The sequence below is a fragment of the Pieris brassicae genome, chromosome 5 (assembly GCF_905147105.1).
Source record: "Pieris brassicae chromosome 5, ilPieBrab1.1, whole genome shotgun sequence".
Taxonomy (NCBI): domain Eukaryota; kingdom Metazoa; phylum Arthropoda; class Insecta; order Lepidoptera; family Pieridae; genus Pieris; species Pieris brassicae.
In genome coordinates, this window is record NC_059669.1 from 5,683,435 (window position 1) to 5,711,399 (window position 27,965).

At 32.6% G+C, this 27,965-nt stretch overlaps 1 protein-coding gene across 1 annotated transcript in view; it reads right to left on the reverse strand.

The window, feature by feature from the left end:
* Positions 1-27,965, reverse strand: part of LOC123709742 (metabotropic glutamate receptor 2-like) — a 58,933-nt gene that overhangs the window by 22,250 nt on the left and 8,718 nt on the right. Inside the window, exons 5-7 of the mRNA XM_045661268.1 lie at positions 19,337-19,481; positions 12,120-12,371; positions 11,526-11,700 (exon numbers count right to left, since the gene is read on the reverse strand). Of these exons, the coding sequence (XP_045517224.1) occupies positions 11,526-11,700; positions 12,120-12,371; positions 19,337-19,481 (572 nt within the window). The remainder of the gene's footprint in view (positions 1-11,525; positions 11,701-12,119; positions 12,372-19,336; positions 19,482-27,965) is intronic.

Consider the following 27,965-nt stretch of genomic DNA (forward strand, 5'->3'; position numbering starts at 1 on the left):
TTATTATTTGTGCGTCTGTAATCACAAATATGAATCTACTGTTCACATAAAAAACATAGTTTTTATTCTTATCAATAGTGTTATGATTTTTTCTACATTATTTCTACTTTATCTACTAGTATGTTTGTTGTTGTACTGATTTATATATTTTGTGTTGTATTGTCTAGTAAGCTAACGTTCTGCTGTCATGTTTTACTTTGTATCTTATTTTATTAGTGAAACTTTTTGTGGATAGATGAGTTAATTTTATGTTTTACTTTTTATTTTATAGAGATGTATTTGTTTTGTTTCCTAAATAAATAGATTATAGATTAGACTCTTGTGGGATTTAACACAATGCTACTGCAGCACAGATACTAGGTAACTCCTTAATAATGTACCAGCGCAGGTTAACATTGTGTCATCAATATATAGTTGTTTATAAATATTTATTTCAACGATGTTAGCGTCGTAAATACAAAGTAAGATAAGATAAGGTAAGATAAACATTCAGAGCGGATTGCCGCTTTTTAAACTTGGGCAATAAACTTTATTAACTTGATATATAAACTTTATCAACTTGAGCAATAAACTTTATCAACATGAGCAATTAACCTTATTAACTTGAGATATAAGGTCTATTAAATTGAGAAATAGACTTTAGTAACTTGAGATATAAACTCTATTAACCTGAGATATAAACTTTATTAACTTGAGATATAAACTTTATCAACTTGAGCAATAAACTTTATTAACATGAGATATAAACTATATTAACTTGAGAAATAAACTTTATTAAATTGAAATATAAACTTTATTAACTTCAGAAATAAAGTTTAATAAATTGAGATATAAACTTTAGAAGATTGGTTGTATTCTATATTCGTTTGCAATCAATATCTCTACAATGAAATATGTGTTTATTAAAAGTGTTTAATTTAGTTTTTTTTCTTATAGTTACAAACGTACTACGATACTAGGCAAACCTAAAGATATGCAGAAAAATTTACTGTGCACGATAAAATTTTAAACTATAACAGATGATATGGTTTTCAGGGGTAATGACGTCCTCGACTGTCAGAGGCAAAGCAAAGCTGACTACAAATATGAAATATTCGTAGGAAATGCGTAAACAGAGTCGTGACCTCAATGTTTAAGCTGACAGTTCTGTGTCCTCATTATTAATGCTTTCCTGAATAACCCATTTACCAAAAAATAAGCTTCATGTTTGATGAACAATTTGAGCGTGAACGAAGTATTTCTTATACCTTTCTATTTTGCTGTGAAACCTGTTCGAAACCCGGTATTATACATTCAGTATAGTACCAATTTTCTAACAAGAATTTTTGCAGTGTCAGAACACCACTGAGTGTTTGATGTTAAACTATTTATTTCGCAATTCTTTAGTCATTTTCGTCACATCTGAAATGTTTTATTGTTATAAAAATTTCAAATAGCGGTCGGAAAAACATGATTTATTTATTTTTATTGGCAAAACATTTGAATAGCGAAAGTCATGATTTATAAAAGTAGGATTTATATTATTAAAACTTAACCAAATTCAACTTGCGGACTTCTTTAAAGTCTTCGGAATGCAAAAGCATTGTCAAAAGATGTTTAATGTCTAATCTTCTTATGTGATTTAATGCTTTCGTTATCTGTTACTAGCGAGCTTTTGATTTAATACTCGGCTTTATAACAAAGCGTAAGATCCTTAAGCTATTCCTGACAATTTAGCTATTTTCGCATTTGCGTACATTTATAACATTAAATATCTCCGCACAAATTTCGATTGTTTATGTAAACTTAACCCCTACAGGGTTAAGTTTTAGCTAGCTAGCTAGCTTTAACCTTAAGAACATTCTCTTTCCGGGAAAACATTTATTTTTGGTATATTGTTTAAAATAATTAAACAATATTGTTAAACATGGCTTATAGATGTAAAAAAAAATTGAAGTAAACAGAAAAAGCAATTGCGAATTTCAATGTTCAGCACGACTACGATTGTGCTGCTTTTAACCAAGCAATATTATTAAGCGAATATGCATTATTGCCGTTGCGTATGCGCTTTTCCAAGGGACTTCTGCTATGTAATGCTTAGTCACACAAACATAGTCCTAAGTAACTTCATACAAAATATGATTAACATAACAGAATTTTCTAAACTATTACGTAATGCAAGAGCGTGAATGTAAAATATGTTTGCATACTCCACACCAGTTTGTCACCAACTTAACCTAAGACATTTTCAGGGAAAATATCTATCAATTTTAGAAAATTTTAGTTTTCAGTTTGCCTTTTGAGTTTATTCTGTGGATTGCGAGCCTTTGTGATCCCATCGCATATGTTCAATAATGTAAGCGATAGGAAAATTGAATCCACCTATCTTTTAGTACGGTCACTTGAAAATTCAGATTTATATGCAATGAATTTTGCATACAAGAGAACCTTGTTTATCTTATCCGGTAAAATAGCCGTTCATTCGTTCACATGGGTTTGGGGACGGGATAATGTGTCTATTATCTTTACATCTGTATATATCTTAAATTTAAATATAATATACCTATATATGTGATCAGAGAAAAAGACTATTTAATATGTTGATATCTATGGAGTTATTCTCATTTAATTCCTCAAATCATAGATGTAAACTTATACAAAAAATTATTGATAGATTTAAAAAATCTATTTAATCAACTTATAAATTAAATATGGTTTAGACATAGCGAATTAAATGTATATTACTATCATTTAAGGATGAAGCGAGCCATACTAATCTGAATGAGGCATTCACTGTAGAAATGCGTGGAAAATGAGGTTGAGCGGTCCTTTCAGTCTCAATTGACGGGATCTGTGCCTGAATTGAATGCTTGCTCTGTGGGAGTCAATATAAGTCTTGATTATGTGTTTTGAGATCAGTCAACCTCACTTGTTTACTAAATAGTTACCTTAATAACTAAACTATAAGCTATAATAATAGCTTTGTAATCATAAACATTAATAAGCCGGCGCCAGATTGACGCAGAGGCTATGGGACAGGGTCTACTAGGTCCTACTGTTATTATCATGTGTCAGTATAAATAACCTTCTGTTATTTATACTGACACTTGATAATGACAGACTACACACTAAAAACACCTAAGCCACCCACTCGCCCTTAAGACCAAGCCTGCAAGGCATTTAACCCTGTTCCGGTGCGTTTATTTCACATAGGGCCCAATGAAGACATACGGTTTCAGGCTTCTCGAGAACAAGTCCCCATTCCCGAACCACAGGACAGTCTATGGTCAAGATTCCTAACACTTCGATAAGCTCCCTCTCCCTCTGGATTTTTCTAACATGGCGAATTGATAACGTAATTAATCTTATACCCAAAAATACGAAGTGTGTAATGTAAGGGAGGAACATAAGCTGTTCACTATACTACTAAATAAAGTTATTCATAACAGACTGCAAATTGTGGTTAACACCCAAACGTACATCTCTGAGAAATATTATAAAACAGTGAAGTGGGCAAACATTATCCTATAATTTATATATTTTTTTAAATATAATAATATTTACATAAAAAATAAATATAATACATTATATATATATATATATATATATAGACATTACATTGTAAATATAATTATAATTTAAACCGTATCCTAGGTTTTGTTTTGCCAAACCTTATTAACCTTAGTTTTTTTTCAATGCCAGACGGCTCGCCAGACAATAAGTCGAATTGGTTCCGAAATACTTATGGGCACATGAACACAATTACCCTATAAAATATTAGGTATCTGAAGTCATATTTGTTTCATATATTATAACTATATTGTTTCATATATTATAACTAATTACATGATGTCTCCAATCATCTTAATAAATAAATTAAGTAAACTTATTATTACCAAGATTTTTTGTATCTAGGGTTAATCATATTTGAATGGGTTTAGAGATAATCTTGTTAAGTAAATGCAAATTTAAGCTGGGTAACGAGAATATTAGTAAATAATATGCATTGAATAACACGATATACTCTCGATAACATGTACTTTATAATAATAACTAAGTAATCTGCATGTTATTAACATGTATTTCCTTTATAAGGTTTACTTACGAGAAAAGACTAGTATTTTTTTACTAGAAAGACAGTAGTTATTAGAATTTAGAATGTTCCCTTTAATTATTAAAATAAGTACTGAATTTGATCGACTTATACAAAATATCGGTTTGATCTGTATGTTTATTATATTATTTGAGTAGGTATCTGTTTAAGCACCTGTACTAAATTCGTAATGTATGTTTGTTGTATGTTTCCATGTTTGTCCACAATTATCTTCGAAATTAAAAGTAATATCGATATTACAACGTGTCACACTTGGGGAGTACAGGAATATACAAAATCGCTCCACTAGTTTTTGAATTAGTTGATTTAGTTAGCTAATGTTGACAGGTAATTATGTCTTTAAATTTTTCGTATGTGTGTATTATTTTCTCCTTAACAACTCACACAAAGCAATATCTCGGGAGGTCACGCTGTTATAATTCAAGAAAATCATCGTGAAGTCTGCATATCTTGGACCCAAAAATCTGTGAAAGGCCTAATCATATAGGATAAGACAGGAGAAAAAAATAGTGTTACTTAAACAACTATTGTCAATAGAAAAAACGCATAAATATGTGCGCGTCAAGTGCTTTCTTGTGGATAAGAGACTTCATATTTATTTATTACGATTCTGTTCATACGACATTGATCTGTAAAAAAATCAATTGATTTATGTTGTAGTATTTTTTTACTTGTCTTCTTTCTGATTCTATTAATATGAAAAAAATGAGATGAGATGGTCTAGTAACTAAAGCATTTATGTTCGAATTTCGCCAAGGAAGTTTCGTCCTATTTTGGAAATCTCACAATAGCATTAAAGAGAAGCATTTCTAATCTTGAATTATGTACACTGTAGTTTTGCGGATCAGTTGAAAATTTTATTATCTTTATTTAATTTGTGTGTCCTAACTAAAGCTATTATACTATTTAATATAGAAATATAAATTTAATTAAATAAACGTTGGAAAAATAAAATAATAAATCCTAACTAGTCTTCTTTAAATTTGTCTGTTGAAGTTTTCTCGTAGGAGACCATTATTTCTATTGAAGTACCAGTATCAGTTTCATTATAACTGAAACAAAACAAACATGTATTGAGGTAAGCCGATTCCAACGACTTACTACTCTTCGCGACTCTTGCAAGTACTTGTTATGTGTTATTAAATCGAAACCTTAAGATGTTTTGTTTTCATCTCCGTGTAACAGATGTGTGCTTTGAAATGTAATAATGGCATAGAGAGATTATAGCTGAAAATAAATGAGTAGATCTAGATAGTTATGCGATACAAATTTTTTGACGTGAAATAAGTGATACCTGTATCTTATATTCCATAATAAACATATTTTATTTATTTATTTTTTTAATGAAGAAGAAATAAATTCATTTTAAAATTATTTATTAATATTATAGAGTTTACGTACGCATAGTTGTGAATACAATACACATTCATAGAGTAAGAACAACTAGCCTAGTTAAACCTGCATATCTTCCTATAAATCTCTATTCTGTAAGTTACCTGTCCGTAAACTACGTTAATATAATTTGGAAATTATCGTGAATTATATGCCCCTTATATTATCTTTATTTCTTCACTTCTTGCGCTTTATCATATTTATTATTCCTTACAATATCGGCTTGGGAAAGAATGCTAGTGCTAATGCTAAACCGATAAGATCGCCCGTTGCCGTTGATTCACATATAATCTTACCCTAAGTGTTATAATTGTACTAGTTTTGAATTTTGGAAAGTGTTAATAAATAAATATCACACATTTTACGATTAGCACACATGGAGCATAAGTTTTAGCTATGGTAGGTTGAAGTTTAATTCCTAGTGTATGAACGTTGATTTTGGTCTGTTTTTCCACCTTACTTAAAACACCAACAGACACAGAAATGTGTTTACTCTATAATCTAGTAATACACAAAAAGGTCCGCTGTTATCGGCTCAAAGGCTGAAAAGATTTATAAGATACAAAACGTAAAAGTGTAATCGTTAAATAGACACAAAACGTGTCTGCCCTTCACTGGATATCAGTAAAGCTCAACTTAATAGGAAGGCAACAATTTTATGTTGTGTAATAATAAATGTCTAATAAATGTATTTTTAGACATTTATTATTACACAACATTATTATTACACAAGTAATTTTTATAACACAAATATGATGTAGGAGTATAAAAACTTTTATAGCACTCATTTTCTTAATGCACGAGCCAGGTAATTCTAGGTGAAGCTAAAAGCTATTAGTGCTGACAAGAGGAAAAGGGTCACGTCAGGCTTACTGTAACTTAGTTTGCTTATGTGTTTCCAACTTGGAATAATTTAACACAAGTGCGACAAAAATAATGTTTCTTTCCAACGCAACCGCAATAACTGAGTTACGAAAACATTGATTTTAATTATTATAAAACTATCCTAAATAATGGTCTACTTAGCACAATTAAAAAATGATGTCTTTAAATACTAAACATTATAACGGTGACAGAAAAATTGTAACCAAAACACCGCCGAACAATTTTTTTTAATGTTTTATCAAATAATAAATCTTTTTGTGTAACAAGCTATAATAATTAAAATTTATATTCCGAACGATAAACGTTTAATGCTACCTTAGTATATAGTGTATATTTTTTGATCATGAATGTGTGGCGAAATTACTTTTTAAATCTTGCTTCTTAATTAAATCAGGTACATATAAAAACTTTGCCTATTATTTATTTAAGGATCCTAAGATTTGGAAACACCTTTTAGCCTACTGTTGGTAGTGGCAATAATAAAATAACAGGAAAATTAGTCTTAATTCGAGTACTACATGTTTTTAATTCTTCCACTTGTCTCTCATCCTTGGCATACTATTCCAATGCTCCATCCCTACTATTCCATCTTCCCAGGTTCCTGGTGGGCCATTTCAATTGAGGGTCTTTATGACCGAGGGATAAGGGTCTCTGAAACGCGGGCAATGTAACTGGCCTATTTCCACTTTAACTTTTTTGTATGTGTTACGACGTTTGCTATCTTTGTAAGGCTTCGTGTCACACCGTTTTTAACTTTGTCTTTAACGCTCCACAGCCCTTTGGCATACTACAAAGAGTAATTTTAATAGATAAACGTTTGTTTATCTTTAAATGTTTATTAATTTATTAAATTAATAATTCCGCATAGTAGGCAAGACTCTAAGAGCCATGTTGCTGTTTGATCCGACTTTTTCAGTTTGCTAGATTCAGATACAGAGCCGGAATGGCATCCATCCATCGTCAGTCCTTATCCATAAAAATGCATTTAAATATCGGATATAAAAAAAGTAAAACATTACATAAATATCATTCGGCAATTGAAATATCTTGATGATGTAAAGCTAAGAATTGTTATTCTATTTCCAAGATTTTAATCCACCGGAAAGTAAGGTATTCTATTATTCAAATGCATGCATTTTATTCTCCTACAGGGCGCAGTTAGCACAAAATAAACACAGTAAATAAAAGTGAAATTTACTCAGTGCGACCTTGTCACGTCGACTTAAATGCATGTTGGAATCACGTAACACTTTATCGTCCATTTATTATAGCAACACGGAACAATATTAACGTCTATATTTGTAGCATGAAATATTTTTCTTATGTCCTAATGCTGAGCCTCACGTACGTACTATAAAACTATATAGTTACTAATTATATAGTATAGGCTGGAGGTCAAAAAAGGACCCAGAAACGAACGTTATTTTGTATTTTTTAAATAGTCTGTGTGGTGACTCAGAGGTCGAAGAAAGCGCATTATAAAACCGCCGTCACCTAAGCACATAATCGCGCTGACTTTTGGGCGTCGAAGATTGTAATCCTATGATCGATATCTAATAAGTGATAAAATGTATTGTTTTGCTAGAAGTTATTAAATAACAAGCGAATTCAAAACCTTATGTAATTTGAACGATAATTAATGAAAAATGTCTGTCTCACCACTCGTTTGAAATACTCTTTTGTCACTTGTCACGACGTGATGAAAGAGACAAAAATAATTGACTGCTTTAGTTTTTTATTTTAATTCCGCAAGGTCACTGAGTGAGTAAATATAAAACACTTTATATATTAAATACATCATAAATATATATAAGATTCTCGTGTCACAATGTTCGTTCCCTCCGAAACGGCTCGACCGATTCTTATGCAATTTATTATGCATATTCAGTAAGTCTCAGAATCGGCTACTATCTTTATTAAAAAGCCTTAAGTGATATAAACCCAAAAAATATTTTATATTTTTTGGATATATTTTTTTTTTGTTTTAATTAATCTCTATAATTTATTTGTTAGTGTGAAAATTATGACTTGTACTCTGAGGTTTATGTAGAGAAACATTCACAGAAAAACCTAATAAGTTTTAATTCCGGAAAACTGAACAGTCTCTGGGGTAGCATAGCAAAATGTTCCATGTTGGTATGTACTAAAAAGGTAGGCTAAGTGAAATCACAGTAAGGAGACACGACGTTCGCGGGGGCAGCTAGTTTATATATACGCATATCTAAGAATGTTTACATTTATGTTAACTCAGCAATAATAGTGGCAGAAATCTCGACATTATCTCTCACTAAAATCATTTTAGTCATATAAATTAAAGATGAATGGAACTAAATTATGTAATTTATGCTTACGCAGTCTGCCTTGTGTTTTTATAATTAATAATTATTCTGAATACGTGAAAGATAAACTTTTAGTGAAATATTAAAAAGCCCACATAACATTGAATTTTAATGAAATAGCCTCATTACATTTAGCCTAGCTATTTTCTTGAATAATATAAATTTTCATTTATATTATAAGTATGTTATTATACCAATATTTTGATTTTTAAATCTTAAATTGCAACAACATTCCTCGTAAAAGTAAAAGTAAAATTTAGACCTGCCACAGGAAGGTAAATAATAAAGCCTTTACTGTTAGAAAAATAATAAAAAGAAAAAAGAAAATTAGTGTAAAGGATAACATTACTTAATACTACAATTATGTGTTTAGCTATTAAAAGATCTTATAATTATGAATTTTGTTGTTACGCTTTTTCTATGACTTCAAGTCGGTCTCTCCTTGTAATGAACAAGTCATTTTCAATAATTGTTCCACTGATTTTACACAGGATACTTTCGGATGTTCCGTAGCCATCCACGTGCAGGTTGGTTTAAAACGAAATTTATGGCAATTATAAACTAATTACTGCGCTAACATGGCAATTATGTACTATTAACTAAAATTAATAATGAACTATACAATGGAACCTAGCAATATGACGCAATATATTTTTCCATAAATGCAAAAAACCTAGTAAATCGGTAACTTCGTTATAGTTCTAAGATGATTGCTCGGTACAAAGAAATGTCTCGACACGGATCTATTCAATCAGAAGACGGATCGAAATAATGAATAAATTGAGGACAAAAATCTCATTTTTCCTCAAAGAGCAATAAGTAATTGGGACCGAATCTAGCTATCAAGTCATAAATTGGCCGGTTTTGTTATTTAAATCGCGTCCCAAAGGTTTTTCTACGTGATTTAACTTTGGGAGAAGATAAATTCACTATTAAAATGGAGCACTAATGTCGGTGAATATTGGAAGTAATTTTTTATTGTGACCTACTTCGATGGGAATAAGGCAATTTGAATATCTCCTGTGAAATGAACTTGCTAAAGCTTCAATTAACTCACAATTCAATGCTCTTTTGAGGAGGGTTTTGTTTGGATTATAATCATATTAAGAAGTATTTAGTCTAAGCGATTTATATACTTATATTCTTTTCAGAAAGCTGTCGACTTGATAAAAGTATCTTCTTGTGACCGGAGCTGTTGGGAAGTGTTTTAGTGGAGACTATTTGTTGATAAACAATTTTATAGTAGCAACGGTCAAATATCTCCTTTGGTTATGTCTTGGTTAGTCAAACCATAACTGATAATTTTTATAATGACAATAATTTCTATTCGAATTAGATCCTACAAAAAATTTACAAGTATAATTCAAGTAATAGGGCGCTTCTAATTTGCCGCAACCTGCCGCGCTACTTTGTAAATCTCTGTAAATAAACAACGGGCGGTTGCAGCGCTACACCCGCGCTGCGGCCACGCATCAGTTCTTCGATCGACTAGTGCTGCGCGCACTTATTTTTGTGTACAAAGTCTTGTACTTGACTTGAGCGAAAATCAGGTTGAAGAATCGATGAGGTTGAGAGTCGTCCAGCGATTTGGGATTCGAGGGCCGACAAGTACAGCAATAAAATTTAAAAGAAAAAGGCATGGGAAGAAATATGCAATTAATATATCGCAAACAAAACCGCAAGTGAAAAAAAAATTGTATATTTTTAACACAATTATCTTTCATTACTTGCCATGACAATTCTCCTTCTGGGCTAACAAAATGAATCCTTTTTCGTTTTGATAGTAACACTAAGTGAAAATATGTACTACACTACGATTCTCAAACTTAGCGACACCAGTGCGGCTGCAGCACTGCCGCCGCGCGGCACGTTTCGCCAAGTTTGAAGGCGGCCGAAGTACGTTACGTTATGTTTAGGCCTACATAGCATAGTTAGGTTTTCATTAGATTGGTCAACTAAGCGAATATTTTCTTAAACATAAATATTATGCGAGCATTATAAAAGATGTCACATATAGTCGACTGGAGTAAATGTATAAGTATTTTATTTATAGTATATTTTTACAATCAAATAAGCAACATCAAAAATAATCTTGAATCGAAAATGGTAAAAATCTGTAAGCTTGAGCATTAATAGGCTTACGAATGAAATTTCAATTTAAAATAGCGACTTTTCGTCCGAAAATTTCTTTCATAAAACAGTATATCTCCAACAAAAGCGGTTTCATATTTTCGAAACAAGCTGAACGGTAGTTCAATTTTGTGAATCCTGTAAAGCCATTTAGCCTACGTTTGTGCTGAGGTTTTGAATTATGTATGAATTATTTTACCTTCATCGCTATAAAAACGAATAAAACGAGTTTAGAAAGCTCTATTAATATGATTGTTTCCACAGAATAGCAGTGATTGTTTTATTAAAAAATTTAAATGCTTCGTTTTTTAGTATCTATAATACCCATTATTTATTTCGAATTAGTAATGTTATACCTACGATCTGACTAAGGAGATATTTTTAGAAACGCTTTAATTTACTTTAACACATCTGTGCCGTAGTAACACCTCTTTTATTTAAAACGCGGACTTGTTCGTTGCGTGTTACCTCTCCTTCACTTGAGAATCAACTTCATCACAATCAACAAACATAACTTTACATAAAGTTAAGAAAATTAATAAAACAGTTCATACACATCTATCTATCTATATATTTATCCTAGGTCGTGATGACTCCAAAACAGTACTACGAAATAACAACGAAATAAGGTCTTTATATAAACTATATCATCGTCTCATTTATTATATCACATATATACCACATACCTTATAGCATATGCGAAAGCCATGACAGCGTCACTAACAAACTGTAGCTGCCTTTCAAACTCCGTATTATCTACTGTAAGACGCTCCATTCCTGAACATCTTCTTTTATAGTGACCGTTGTAAGGTGTTCGCGGGGACCCAGCGTAGCGGCATTGGAAATGGTGTTCCCAGAATTCTGTAAAATATTAGCGCTATGTTTGAATTGTGAACGCACGACCCGAAAGTTCTAGATTCGATTCCTGTCGAAGCAATTATTTTTTCAGGTTCAGAGAGGGCTCACTTACTTTTATAAAGAAAATAAGGGATACACGTGTCTCCCTCATGAAACCTAAAAAATGCTTTCAAAATTTAACTGTTTATATGTTCCCGTAACGTAACATCATAATAGTTTTACAATTAATACATGGAAAATGGTGGTAAAGTATTAATGTATTACTATTGTGTAGATAAAACAATTTGAAGATTCCGTCAATGAGTAAAATTTATAATAAATAGAAATTATAACACATAGAGGTATTTATTTATTATTTTTAAAACACATCCATGAAGCTTTTTCAAAGCATTGTGTTATTATTTTCAATTAGTAAAACTTACCAACAAACCAAGGATTTCGTCGATTGTTCTTCATATTGAGTCCGAGAAAATACTCCTTGAATCCAATTACATCATTGGCCTGAGGCTGCACACTAATCGTGCCTTCTACAGCTCTCTCATTACCATCAGAGACCAAGGCCCTTGCGCTCCATCCATCCGATCCAACCCAGGAGAATGAATGAGTGGCGTTTGCTCTTTCTACCGCGCGCATCACTCCAGCTACTTCTTGATCTGACCCGAATATTATTGCTCCTAAAACAATACAGCCTAGATTAATATCTTCGATAACGTTCTCTAGATTAAATACATTTATTAAAAATAGCGCTGACATCAAAATGATCTAAATTTATAAAATTACAGCCATAAGTCCACCCGTTGCATCCCTTATAATTTGTGTGTATTATGTTATTTGTTTTTCCATATGAAATTGGCGGTTTGTATGGGAGGAACAAAAAGTCGAATATTTTTAAATATAATATATTTAATTAATCAAAGTATGAAAAATTGTTTTCTACGCACTTTTGCCATCTCATAGGTAGTTCATTGATCTCTTTACTAAAAAAACCAGGCGGACAGGAATCAATAAAATCTTTGAAGGCGATTTGGACTGCCTCCTCAGAGTTAAAATTTTTCCCTTACAAGAAGTTGTCCAAATTTCGAAAAAAATGGTAATCTGTTAGAGCAAGGTCCGGGGAGTACGGAGGATGTCTTAGATATTCCAATTGAAGCTCTTCTAAGTGAAGTAGCAGTGGCGTGGAGCGATTGACCAGCCTAGGTTGTTTGCCGCTAGCTTTTCCATCATGGTTTGCAATTGCTGACAATAGACATCAGCCGTAATAGTCTGGCCAGATTTAAAAAACTGCAATGAACAATACCGGCAGTAGTCCACCAAACGCTTACAAGTAACTTTTTTGGGGTTAATTTTGGCTTGGGGCAGGATTTGGCTGACTGGCCAGGCCAACCATTGCGCTGAGCGCTTCCTATTATAGTAATGAATCCAATTTTCATCACAGGTAATGATTCGGTTTAAAATACCTTCATTAACCGGCACACGGTTCAGTAATTTATCGCAGCAGTCGACGCGCGATTGCCGGTTTGCTTCAGTCAATTCGTGAGGTACCCACCTTTCAAGCTTTTTAATCTTCCCAATTTACTTCAAGTGAATTAAAACAGTTTTATCACTAACACCGCAGCCTGCAGCTAACTCGGACGTGGTTTGCGATGGGTCCGCTTCCCCAATAGCCTTCAATACTTCATTATCAACTTTGGTCTCAGGCCGTCCACGGGGCTTGTTCTGCAGGTCGAAATTTCCAGAACGAAAACGTTGCAACATGACCAAGTTAAGTTAAGTTTTCCATTCTATAAAATGAGTGACGCAAACAGAAAAAAACAGAAGAAAAAAACAAATGAATGACGGTCATCGAAGCACAAATACATGAGTAAATAGCTGTACAAATTTGAATTTGAAATTCCTAACCAAAGAGGAGGTATTTGAGGTCAAAGTGGCCAGTACGACAAAACGCCAATTTCATATGTAAGGACCTAATATGTAACGTTTAAATAAATATATACTACTTTAAGGCATCTTGACTAAGCCCCCTAGAAGTTGCGTGGTATTGATCCCCACTTGTAAAAAAAAAATTAGTGTGTATAGATCTATTGGAACGAAGTATGCGTGGCATTATGAGAAAATATTAAGAAAAAAACGGTGAAATGAAATTAACGTTTGTGCATTTATTACATATTCATTTTATTTTGCTGCTTTACAACCACAGTTCAATTGTTATTAATTGGAGTTAAATAGCCAAACGTTAATGGTATAATTGAGTTATGAGAGTAATTACCATTTATATTGAAATATGTATTTATTATATTCCAATTACACATGAATTTAAATTGTGTTTATTTATATATAATTGTTTTCTTTGGGACTATATTATGTATTTATAGATTGACACGGAGATTACATAAGTGAAAAATTTATAAGTAACTTTTAAAGGAAATATGAATAATATTCAGTTTTCATACCACATTTAAAAATCTTAATGTATATAAATCTCCTGTCACGATGTTTGTCTCCGATGGACTCCTGAACTACTTAACCAATTTTAAATCAAATTGGCATACCGTGAGCAGTCTGGTCCAACTTAGAGATAGGATAGCTTAGATCTTTAATTATAGTCGCAATTATATTTTATTGCAAATTATTTGTTTATAATTAATTGACAGTCAGAATTATCTATTAACTCCAAAAGATTCTAACAGATGTCGATACTTTTCGACTGGGTTGAGTAAGTAATCAATAGATGGCACTGCTATGGTAAACCGACAAACGTTTCACATAAGCTACAATTCAATATCATAATTACCACGTGTTATTGAGGCTAAAGTATAAATTAAATTTATTTTATAGTAAACGAAATACCGTGAAATTCAATTATTTCTACTTTTTTTAATTTTTGGTGTTAGCATAGCCAACCACGTGTTACTTAGACCGAAGTGTAAATCAAATCAAATCAAGTGTAAATCTTTCGTGTCGCGGTATTAAGGAGAAACCACATTAAGGAGAAACGAAGTTCGCGGGGGCAGCTAGTATATTATAAGAAATTTGACAGAAAATGTTGTCATTAGGAAACTTTGTTAGGACGTATTTATAATAAGGTACTAATAATTGAGTCAATCAAATTGAAATTCCTATTAAAGTTGTGGTAAGATTTTTAAACATCAAATCCATATAAAAAATCAATTTTTATTATTGAGCACTTAATGTAGTTACTAAAATTTCAAAATAAATCAGTTTATAGAACATTAATTAAGGAATAGAAATAGCATAAAATCATTCGAAACGACCTCCCTTATTTTTAATAAAGGCCCTTAAGCGCCGTCTATCGTCTATCGTAGCACGCACAATGTTCATGTCGATTTCATAGACTGCTTTTTTAAAGGATTTCTTCAGACTCCAAATTTGCTCTCTAAGACCTGCCAAATTTTATAGACACTGACACCTGACTGACACCCATCTGAAAAGCCATCAACTTCTGTTTTCCGACAGGATTTCTTGCTATCCGCGCATTGATTGCTTTAATTGCTACTGGTGTCTTTGCGGAGCATGGCTGGCCACTTCTTTTCTTGTCCTCAACACTGGAGACTTCATTTTACATATCAATAGTACGGTAAACAAACCTAAGCGTTATATTCAAACTGGTACTCGGCGAGTGCTCACAGCGGTGAAATGCAATAACAGCTATTCGGTTTTCTTTCAATGTCCACTCCATCGTCAAAAATTATGGAAATTGATTGTTTTTTGTTTTAAAACAATAGTCAAACATTCAAAAATAGAATGCAATAGTTTTTTTTAATAAAATTATGTTGGAAATTTAAAAATTATGTGCCAGTGACAGAACTTTGGGACCAACTACGTATATAACCAATTGTATCCGTTATTTTCATCTTGTTTCTATCGCGAAAGCAATTTCTCAGCCATAACAAGTTTCGCCAGCTCTCGATTATAAGTGTTTTCTAAAAGATATAGGAAGGGAAATACCTGTGTGAATTTTTTCATCCACGTTATAAAACAAAAATAATTTAACTTAATTTATCGGTCTAAGTGTATTTCTCCTCAATTCTTATATTATCGTTTATCTATCTCCTCATTCTGTAGCAGCTAACAGTAGCACTATAAAATTCTATGTATTTTTTCTCATACAAAGTGTGTTTCTTTGAAGAATTTATTTTATTCTTTACTAGAATTCTTTTATATCTACTTTATACCTCATATTTCTAAGCATTGCATTTTTCCATCTTTACGACTTTCGCCACTTTAATTTTAATGTTATATTCAAAATTATTTTTGAATAAAAGAACTCGTTGAAAAACGGGAAGTAAAAAAATGCAATTTGTAAAGATGCCACTGCTTTGTTAGCTATTGTTTGTCTTTTATAAAGGGCTTAATTTCCTTTTTTAAATCAAAGTAAAAGCGTTTCTTGCTAAGCGAGATTCAAGTTTTACTAAATATTAGAGACAGGGCGGCAAAATGAATTTCTTTATATAAATTCGAAACACGTTTGTAAATGATAAGAAAAATATTATAAAACTGCAATTCATATATGACATAATATTGATTAATCTTAAACTAATGGAACTTATCAGTTACTCAAGATCCGAATCTGTTATACTAACTAACGATCCGAATGCGCTAATCCGAAAATAAGACAGTAACAACGAATATGCTATGGAAATAAAACTCTATTTTAATTCTAATAATACAAACTTTAGATTGTACTACTATATGAATCTATCGGTGTAATTACTTAGGAGCGTGGGTTAACAGTTATAAGTCAAATATTTAAAGCAAAAATTAAAGTTTTAACACTAGCCGCAAGTATGTAAGCGGTTAAGCGTAAAGCTATACAGATTCTAACGTTTATTTTTGATAAATTCTTCCGCTTGTGTAGGGTTTTGTTTGTATAGTGTGTGGTTTTTGGTTTTAGTGAAAATATCGTAAGTTTTATGTTAAATACAACATTTAAAATTAATTTTATTAAATAATATATTTAAGAAGCCATTTGTAGAGAACTTTTAATTGTAAGAGAATAATAAATTCATTAGCAGATATCAATAACTACTAATGTAGTAATAATAATCTCTAGCTTAAGTCGGTTCTTTTCTATGGTAAAATATTATATAAATTAAACTTAACAAATATTCTTATGTAACTTCCAGACCATAATTGATTGTATAAATTATATACTATTATTTAAAATTACAGAAAATAGTAGTAGTGCCACTGGTAAAAAATTCTAGCTAACTGAGACCAGCCATTTACGCAGGAAATATTATAGCGTGTAAGTGAGTGCGCAGACGCACAAGGAACACACAGTCTATTACATAACTCTCGTTCTTACGGCACATTCTAGATTAAGTGCAATTATTTTTTTCTTATTACAATCACAATAACGTTCAAACCCGATATCTATATCATCCGCAGTCAAATACTTTCTTTAGGTCAACAATGGGGTTCTAGGATATGTGATCAGACTTTTAAAACCGCAGACTTAAGTATATAAATATGACTACAATCACATATATGACTTCAGACACGGTGCTTTTATCCCCTATAATTTTCCACAGTGTTTATTTTTAAGTTACGCTGAAAGTTCCATCTAACCTAAAACAAATCTTTCTACCCACGACCCTTGTGATAAGGAGCGTGCCCAGTTCAGCGTTCTAAACGTTCATGATTACTTATTGACGGGATTCAATTTGTGTAACCACTATAGCGAAAAATTGTCTCCGAGCACAGCTGCCGATTGGAGCCATTCAAACGATTTATCGGTTCGGGTGAAGGGTTGTGTGTACCCTTTCGCGCAGATTCTGAAGGTCAATGGGGTCTTTTGCTTAGTGGACTTTTTAGGACTTGAGATAAGTCTTATCTTATGTAATCCATTTCATTGTATACGTTATCGTTAAGTATTGACTGCACTAATATAAAAAAGGAAGAATACACAATATATTAGAAAGGCGAAAAATAGCACACCAGCTCACTAGAAGAGCTAGTAAGACAAGCAAATAACCGTGGACTTTAAATTTTGCGGCCCATTGAATTTTGCGGAATGGCATATTAATAAATAACTTTTTGAGAAAATACTGAATTTAGTTAGGAGAAACGATCGATCGTAACCTTAAAAACGCTTTGGATAAAATTGGGTAAACTACAAAAACTTGTGACGAAAAGGTCCCAGTATCGTAAATGGCAGCTGTTACGCTAAAATACGCACAAACTGGTCACACCGTACATGTTATACGTAGTGTATACTTCACTATACACTACGTTGTAGTGGTTTCAGACGCCTTCAACCTATATCTTGGTTAATTTAATATTTACGATTACGAAATTAAATAAAATTGCACTACAAAAAACATGAGCAGCGCTCCGTGGACGAATTAAGAACTAAAAATACAATCGTTACTTTAGATACATCCGTTGACATATATGATTACTTGACGCTATCGTAAAGTTCATACCCAGGATAGCATAAAATGCGTGTCTGTTAGTCTGGGTTTTGCACCTTTGATGCATTTTGTACCTTTGGCTAACCTTTTCGTATTAAATAAATGTTTAATTTGATTAAGTATCAGTACGTAACTTGGGCAAGTTCGGTGTTAAGGGAAAATTTTAAAAGTACGAAACATAGTAATAACAACTACTGCGATTCCAATGACACTGAACAACTTATTTTCCTGATATGAGGGACGTTATTCTCTATTAATCTTTAAACGCCAGCAGCCACTTTTTTAAATAGAAAGCCTTGAATTTACCCTTCTTCAGAATAATGTATGTACCAGGAAAACATAGAAACGGAAGCAGACCAGCTATTTCACCCTTCGCATATTTTTGCAAGGGTTGTGTTTGAGTGACGGATATTTACCAGTGACAGAGATTACTAAGGAGTGAATATATCAAATATTTAAGTTTTTTTTTCGTCAGTAGGTATGTAAAAATACTGTACAATATGTATAACATGAGTAAGGTTGTGTCACTTGTATACATATCTACATAGATATTATCACGGGTCAACTATACTTTACATCTGGGCATGTCAACAGCTACTCCTCAGGTTAAGCATGCTCACTTTTAGCTCACAACTACCTAAGGAAAATTCAAACCCTTGCATAAATTTCAACTTGTTTAACCGTGATTGAATGCCTGGTGATTACTGTAACCAATAAATAAAATATAGTGCAATTTTTAAACTACCTAAACGTGCTATTATTTTTATTTATTGATGATCAAACACCTACATCCTTCCATTTCTTCTACAGGTCATTTAAATATATCTTTATATAATAGGTACTCACTTTGTTATAACTATCGTAATAATATTACTTATACAAAATAACTCTTATATAAAAAGTAGAGAGCAGTGTCTCTCATCCCTTATTCGAGCATTCGAACCAAGGCTGTTCACTAATGGAATTTTATTTATATGTGCGCAATTAGCATTTGCTTCTACGGCGAAGTTAAAATAGCAAAAACCAGTATTTCTTAAACCCAAAAATCGATGACATGTTTCCGACAAAGAAGGAAATGGATGCAATATGGAGCCAATAAAGGGCGTCACTGGATTGTTATTATTATTATAAAAAACGTATTATTATAGTATAGTAAATAAGAAGTTATAATCGTGCCTATAAACGGATACATAGATGACTCTCACCTCGTGCTCTGGGCTTAGTCAGAAGTTTCTGTACGATGTCATCGTAGGAGCTTTCATCAGCTACACCAGAATCCTTCACTAGCTTCTCTTTCACAGCTATGCATATTCCGTTACGTGCTAATAGAGCCTCTAACTCCTCAAAGGCCTGAAACAAATTGAAAAAATATAGTATATTAAATAAATGAAAAATACTACTACTAAATTACTTTTAGGTACCCTAGAAATAACTGTTACATTTGCTAGCCACCTATATCAGTTGGAAGTAGCTCGGAAGACTCAGAAATTTTCCCTTTTATGATTTTTATAGAAATGTAGGTTAGTCTATGTCAAAAACTTAAGCTCAGCTCTTCGTCTTAAGACGAAGAAAGAGACAATAAACCAAGATCAAGATAAGCGCTCTTAACAGGGCTAAATTAGACTACAATATATTACATTAATATTGGAACTTTAATTCCCTTACGCCCATCCTAATGATGAGATTTCTTCTTATTTATAAGTTTTAATAATAATTTAAGCAGGTTTTGTCAGGTTTGTTAACTTTTGATTGACAAAATACTGAATTGCTATTTGATGTTGTCGTGTCATCATGACCGTGCTAGGATCGTATTAGACTATACAATTTTTATGAAAATGTATCAGACATGGCATGCTTATACAACGCTCATGGTTTGCGACGGTGTGTGAGGTACCGTAAGGATTGCAAAAGTGTTAAGCTTAAGCGTTTAAAACTTGTATTTTAACTGTAATGGAATCACAATTTTAATCCGAAACGACGGTTACTGTTCATTGTCAGAAACGTTTCATGAAAAGCGTTTCTGTCCATTACTTTATTTAATTCTGACAATGTACTTTGCCAGGGTAGGAAATATGGTTTGTAATGTCAGTTTTTATGAACGAACAATGTGAGTGGAGCCAAAAAACTATGAATTGCCAGCGGCATTAATAGCAGGAGAGCACGAGACGTGACAGATATTTTCTAAAAAGGAAACCATATCATCACCTCTTTGTGTAAAATTAAGTCACTGATCTGTAGTGTTTCATTATATATATATATTTATGAATCCCTATTTCCCTTGGTCACGGCATCACGCGTGAACGGCTGGACCGATTTCGCTCATTTATTTTTTCTTGTGTTTGTTATTGTTAGGAAAAGGTTCTTATGAAAGAAAAAAAATAAGAAAATTGCGTGAAAAGTTAGAAAGTTTAAGAATACTTAAGCACCATATTAAGTAATCCTGACTTTTGTAATGTTAGCAATTTTTTCTTTCAGTGCTTAGCTCTTTTACAATTAAAACTTTTTTGATGTAATCTTATACGCACCAGAAACAAATAATGTTGTATATCATAAAGCATTAAAATAATAAACACTTTGTTTCTGAAATAGTTTAATAGTTAATTATACGAATTCGAAATCAATATTCATAGTTAAGATAGGACAACGTCTGTCAGGTCCGCTAGTTACCAATATAATACAACTGACTCTAAGTTGTTTCCATTAATAGACTTATTAAGCTGAAAGGTTTGTCTAAACTCTACATAGTGTACGAAATCAAGTGGACATTAATAAATAAATATACAGCATAAGATGTTTACATCAATTATGGTAATATAATTCACAGCCGAAATGAAATACGCACAATGCTATGTCAACAACATTCCGTTGGAGATGGGATAAGTTCAAGTGCTCACTGAGTATAAATGACAATTGAATTGTATGAGGGATCGATTCGAATGGTTAAGTCTTCTGAAATTGAGTTTTAAAATGTTCAATAAATTAATCTGACTTTGATTTTAGACTTTCAAAAACTCCAAGTACTCAAAGGCTTACACACACAGCTTTTTTGCCTTTAACGCGAAACAATCTGTAAACTTATAACACTAGACAGATGTTGAGCACGGTCAGTAGGTAGTCGTGATATTGGTGGAGTTTCAAAAGTTTCCTAAAAAAGTTAATACGGGCAGTATAAGTATAAGATTGCTATGTTGTGTGTGTTAATAAAATACAATTCCCTGAACAGTCTCCGTTTGGAGTTACGGGACATAAGTTCCCCAAGGACACATACTGCATCCAAAAGTATTAGCAGTCCGAATTCGCTGAAACTATTCCATTCGAGTAATGGCAGTAATAACTTCTACGCGGAAAGTTTAAGAGAAATTTTTATCTTGCTCTTATAATGTGTCTGGAAACTTATATTTTATATTGTTACTACTTCCTATACAAGTTAAGTTATCTATATGGTTTACCTACAATGTTGACACAAGACCTGAGTCTTTATATGAAACTAGTTATTTTTACAGTTTTAAATAGACTGAGAATTCAGATAAGAAGGAATATTTATTTTAATGTGTTTGTCCTCGTATCGCTATAATCGGTGTCATTGGAATATTTTGTTAGTAGGCTTACAGAAAATTAACTGAAAAGACTCATTAATTTATATTATATTCTTCTTATATTATATTATCATTCTTACAACCTACCATATTTAATATATTACAATATCTTATTAATATTAGGTCTTTACAGAAGAAAAAATAAAATGCACAACGCACTTTTTCCATTTTATAGGTCATTGTTCATTGATGCCTTTACTAAAAAACATTCGGACGGGAATCAATAAAATCTTTGAAGGTGGTTTCGACTGCCCCATACGAGTTTTTACCTTGCAAGAAGTTATCCAAATTTCGAAAAAATGGTAATCCTTTGGAGCAAGGTCCTCCCCAGTAAGACAACCTTAGATATTCCAATTGAAGCTCCTCTAATTTGGTATCAGTCTGTTGTGCAGTCTATCGTTGTCGTGAAGCTGCAGTGGCCTAGAGCGATTGACCAGGCTTGGTTGTTTAACAGCTAGCTTTTCCATCATGGTCTGCAGTTGTATACAATAGACATCAGTCGTAATCGTCTGGCCAGATTTAAGAAAGTTGTAGTGGACGACCCCGGCACTAGTCCGCCAAACGCTCACAAATAACTTTTTCAGACTGCAATTTCGCTTGGAGCACGATTTGGCAGGTACATCAAGTTGTTTGCTGTAATGTAACGACAATGTGCAATGTGACGCAGCAGGTGACACGCGTTTGTCGATTTGCCTTATTCAATTCGTGAGGTTTAGCTTTCAAGCTTTTTTACCATTCTATTTCACATTGCTTCAAGTGGATTAATACAGTTTCATCACTAATACTTCACTGTACAGTTAACTCAGAAGTAGATGGTGATGGATCCGCTTCCACAATAGCCAATATCAGTTCAATTCCTTGTTAACTTTGGTCTCCGGCCGTCCACGGGGCTTGTCCTGCAGGTAGAAATTTCCAGAAAAAAAACGCACTGTCTTTTATTTTGCTATACCGCCGCCAAACACATAATTAATCTTTCGAGCAGCACTGGTGCCACGGTGACGTTCTCGTAAATAGCGCGATATTACATGTTTTCAATTTTATAGAATGACGCATAGAAAAAAAATTAAAACGAGAAAATAAAACGAATCTAGGTTTTCGAAAAACAAATGCACGACTAAATAGCTGTAAAATTGAATTTGGAATTCCTAACCAAAGAGGAGATAGTTATGGTCAAAGTGGCCAGAACGACAAAACGCCAATTTCATATGTACCTAATACAGGTAGCTTTTCAAAATCGGTTCCATTTTTGTTAAATCAAAGCAAAATACTATTTTCAAAAATTTAATACTATTAATATATACAACTTTTTCCTAAATCCGTTAATATCTTTAAATATTAACGCAATTGATTAATGACGATTTTCAACTAACAAACATGCATGACCAGAATAAGACAAATGAAATCGTAATGTGGTTTTACATACAAAAGAATTGACTGATATAAATTTATTTACATTAATAAATAGCAATTTTTATCGTAGCGTACACAGACGGTTAGACAATCCTATAGTTTCCCCCAAATATTATACTATATAATTTTCTTACATTTCCCCAGCAATATTAATTTTCTTGCGTCGTTAGCAATTTCCGAGGCAAATGTGAAAACGTGTGGTAATACAAATGTACATTTAATTACCAAAGTAAAACCGCGCACGATTTTAGTACAGTTGAACGTTGTAGCAATTAACAACAAGGCTTTGGAATTAAAGGCTAAATAAAAAAGGGTCTAGGGTAAAACAAGAATTAAGAAAAGAGCGCATTTTTCTTGTGTATTGGTACGAAGCAAGTCAACGTACAGTCAAGCTCTCTGGCATTGCGTCTTAAGGAAATACATAACATTTTTTTAAGGATTAAGAAAAAATCCAGTATAGAAAATTACTAGCTACATCATGACTTACCTCAGATGAAATCAATAAAGAATCAAATTTTAACCATATACCATGCTAAAGTAACAACTGGTTTTATGGATATACATCTCTACTTCAATTCGTAGTTCGTCCGTATTGGATAGAACGTAAAACTCGAACGTAATACCATAATAAAATGTAAAGTAGGTTTAGGTTAGGTTTACAGATATTCAATCTCAAAAAGGATTACAATACTTGCTTATATTAAATTACATTTCAAATTAAAATCTATTTATGTTTCGTTCCATAGTGTTGTGCCTATGTTTGTGTGCATTCGCCCTCAGTAATTAGACAATATGTATTGCTTAAGGAATATTTTGAAAATGTTCGGCTCACTTAACAGTATCCAGTAGCGCAGATTTGAAACTTTAAACACAAATATCTCGGTAACGCGCAGGGCTAGCATAAGGGGAGCGTTAGCGTTAAGTAGGTGACGAGTGCGGATCAATATGTCGCAGTGATCTAGCGCACCGCGCGTACGCAGTAGAGGCATATTTTTGCAATGAGTTTCTGTTGAGTGAAGCTTAACGCAACGCTGTGCGATCGATTGAAACCATCGACCGCGTTGCCACTGCGATTGCGTAGCATCTACGACAATTCATTAGAAAACACTCTTTGAGCCACGAACTTAAGATTATATCCTTATAAGATGCAAATAGTAAAAAAAATCAAACTAGAAGACTATAACCATCGAAAAATGTATTGTCAGAAGATGTCAGAGATTTCTTCAGTGGAAAATGGGATAGACAATGTTTATTTTAGTGATGAGTCACACCTCGAAGGGTACATCAATCGACAAAATTGCCGTTACTGGCCATCAAGCAATCCAAAACAAAAACATCAGAAAGCATTACCCAGTCTTAAAGTTACTGTATGGTGTGCAATATCGGCGAAGAAAATCATATTGCCCTTTTTCTTCGAGAATTACATGATTCATAATTTTATTGTACCGCAGCTGCAAGAATAATATTGATAGATCAGGTGCATAGTTACAGCAATAAAGGCCACAACCCATCTATGGTTACACTAAAAGCGTTGTTTCCGGAAAAAATCATAAGCCGCTTTAGAGATATATTGTGGCCAACCAGATCTCCCGACTTAACCCCAGCTGACTTTATTTTATGGGGTTATCTCAAAGCAAGATTTTATGATATCCCTCTTACGAATTTTGAGCAGTTGAAGACTGCATAACGACAGAAGTGAGAGCCAGGTCAGTTGAAGTCCAGCGATTCTTTGCAAATTCGCTAGTCCGCTTAGAAGAATACATTCGCCGTGATTTAAGACATCTTGATGGTCTAATATTCCGTACATAAAATCCTCACTAATTTATAGTTTACTACATTAATAATATTTTGAATACAATTTGTTTTTTTATAAATATTTTTTTTTTAAATCGGCGCTTAGAATTTCATTGCTAATTTATAGTTTAATATTATTGGGACATAAGTATTCAACGATAAAGTCAAGCGAACATTGTAAATGCATATTAAATACATATTAGTAAATACACCAGTTTTCAATTTAGTGAGTGTTGCTTCTATGCATATATTTAAAGCCATTCCACTGATTGCCCGTGATTTATTGAATAGTATAATATTTGTTTAATATCAGCAATGAATAATTCAGATGTTGATAAAAAATATAATTTTAAAATGGAAGGATCTATATTTAAAAAAAAGAAATACATTGAAATATTTTAAACGTTCAGTGGCGCCACAACCTTTTTAGGTCTGGGACTCAGATATCAATATTTGTTTCATGATCATTTGTCAGTCTAATAGGCAAGTAGGTGTTCAATCTCCTGTGCTTTACACACGCCGTCGACTGTCCAAAAGCCTGTCCAACCGGCCAAGCAAGACGGTTTTCTTACAATGTTTTCCTTCACCGTTCGAACGAATGAAAAATGCGCACATAGAAATAAAGTCTGTAAGGGATGAGAGTCGCACGCTGAAGCCACTAGGCCAACTAGGATTTACTATAGTAAATCCGAGTGTCGAGTGTCCAGGGGCTGTGTTATTTATCTTTTATGGTCGACCGAAAAGAAACGTAGCGGCATCAGCAACATTCACAAACAGAACATGAATCTTTTTGATACGGTAAACTCGAAACCTTTTTATATGAACTTCCCTAATAAGCACAAAATACGTAAAGGTTAACCCTTGTCAAGTGAGCCTTAAACTAAGATCGGAGCTAAGGTATTCCGGTCTTTCGGAAAATGGTTAATTTTCTGCCGATGTGGTAACAGGTTCAAAGAGGTTTAGACATACCTCCTTCCCGGACAACGTTAAGTCAATTCAATCCATGAAATATGTTGATTTCTTGTTTATAACATTGTCTATTATGAGTGATTAAATGGTACTGAAAGTAGTGATAGTCTAGCCTAGTGCTAATAAGCGTTGAGTTATCATTGAGGATTTACAAAAATCGTGAGAAACAAGAAATAAATAATCGTTTTTGTTTGATATTTATTATTACTGTCAATAAATTAAATGGTATTTCAACTGTTTTACTTATAAGGTATATTTATATTTATAAATGTCTACCTAGACATAGAATAAAATTAGACAGTGATACTATATATGTTTGAGGCAAGACTCTGTCTTGTCGTCTTGCTGTCTTTGCTTGCAAATCTTCTTGGAGTATAACCCACAATTGCTAATCATAAAACATATCACGCTATTACATGGTAAACCACATCATTGAATTAACTAAGTATGTAAAGGAATATACTTTGTATATTGTGTATGAATTATTTTTAATTATTACAAATTATAAAGCATGAATAAACGTATTGCTACTGAACATAGACAAACTTGCCGTTCATATTATTAAACTACATAGATCCCGGGAATGATTTAAGCACCCCATACAGTCAACTTAACCATTGTGGTTACTAAATTTGGTAGACATACAAGCTAACAATCAGATCACGAAATAGCTAGTTCAAGACAATGGTTCAGAAGTTGTACGTGGCAATTCAATTACGAAGGAACTTGTAGGGAGAAGTCGTTAGTGTAGCTTAGATTGAAATTAGTGCTATCTAAGCTACACAAATCGATCGAATAAAATTACGAAAGTTTAAATTATACTGTAAACTCTGTTACTACTCAACCAATTTATTTTATTTAATTACAGATTTTTCGTTCTATTTTCATTAAGGTCAGGCTCGGATGTTTTTAAAGATAATTAATAGTGTAGGTTAATTGGTATTTAATATAATTGGTAATGTAGTCTGGAGTAGGTACTTGATTGTGAGATACATTTGCAAATCGCGGATATATTCTATTCTATAGAAACACATTACAGGCCCATTTCATATACCGATTTAGCGACATACTTTGCCTATATACTATGGTCAAATTCAATTGCTTGACTAACCCGGCTATCTAGAATCAGTCGGTTTGAATTTCATCGATTGTATGCATATACATATACATCGCTTTGGTTAAATGTTAAATCAGGTTCAAACCATATTGCCCCTTAACCGCATAATGACTTAAAATAACGATTTAAATATTAAATAGCTTAGAACGAAATAAATGTTATATTTATTTTATTATATTGACCACAAAAAAACTAATAGGTATATAAATTCTATAAATTAATTTAAATTTAATTGGTAACATCATATCTCGGTTACATTGTGCGTACGGGATTCTAAGGTTTTCGAATCTGAATCGAATCTGAAATTGCTTTGACTGATCAGTGCATACACATATAGTTTGAAGAGAGTAACTATATATTAAAGTAACCACAAGAGCGACCCATACTGGAGATCATAACACGCCGTCTTTTAATAATAGTAATATTAATATTGGTTATGTTTTATTCAACGGTCAGAAACAAAGTCGTAGCATACTGAAACCTTGGATTCTTAAATACGGTTGTTAAATTGTTCTTAGTGGACTGTTATATTGTTGTAGTACATGAGTAGAGGACACATGTGCTACACACATATAACATTTTCTGTAACTAAAAGCGTCTTTTCAATCATTTACAAAACTCGATGTTTTGAATGCCTTACAGAAGCGTGGTCACAGTTGGTGATAGATCGCCTCATAAAGTAAATAATAATTTGAAATAACAGATTTTGCTTATTAAAACAGAAAAAAGGAAATTAGTATCGATTCAACCCATAATCTTGGCCTCAAATATCGTTATCTGTTTTATGTTTTTTTTTAATAATACAAAAGTAGGGCATTAGCCGTCTGTGGCTAACACTCGTCTTCGAATTTTGGGCTTAAGAAATGCTTGTTTCTTCATAATATTTTCCTTCACCGTACGAGCGAGTGCTAAATGCGCGCATATAATGCAAAGTCTATTTGTGAAAAG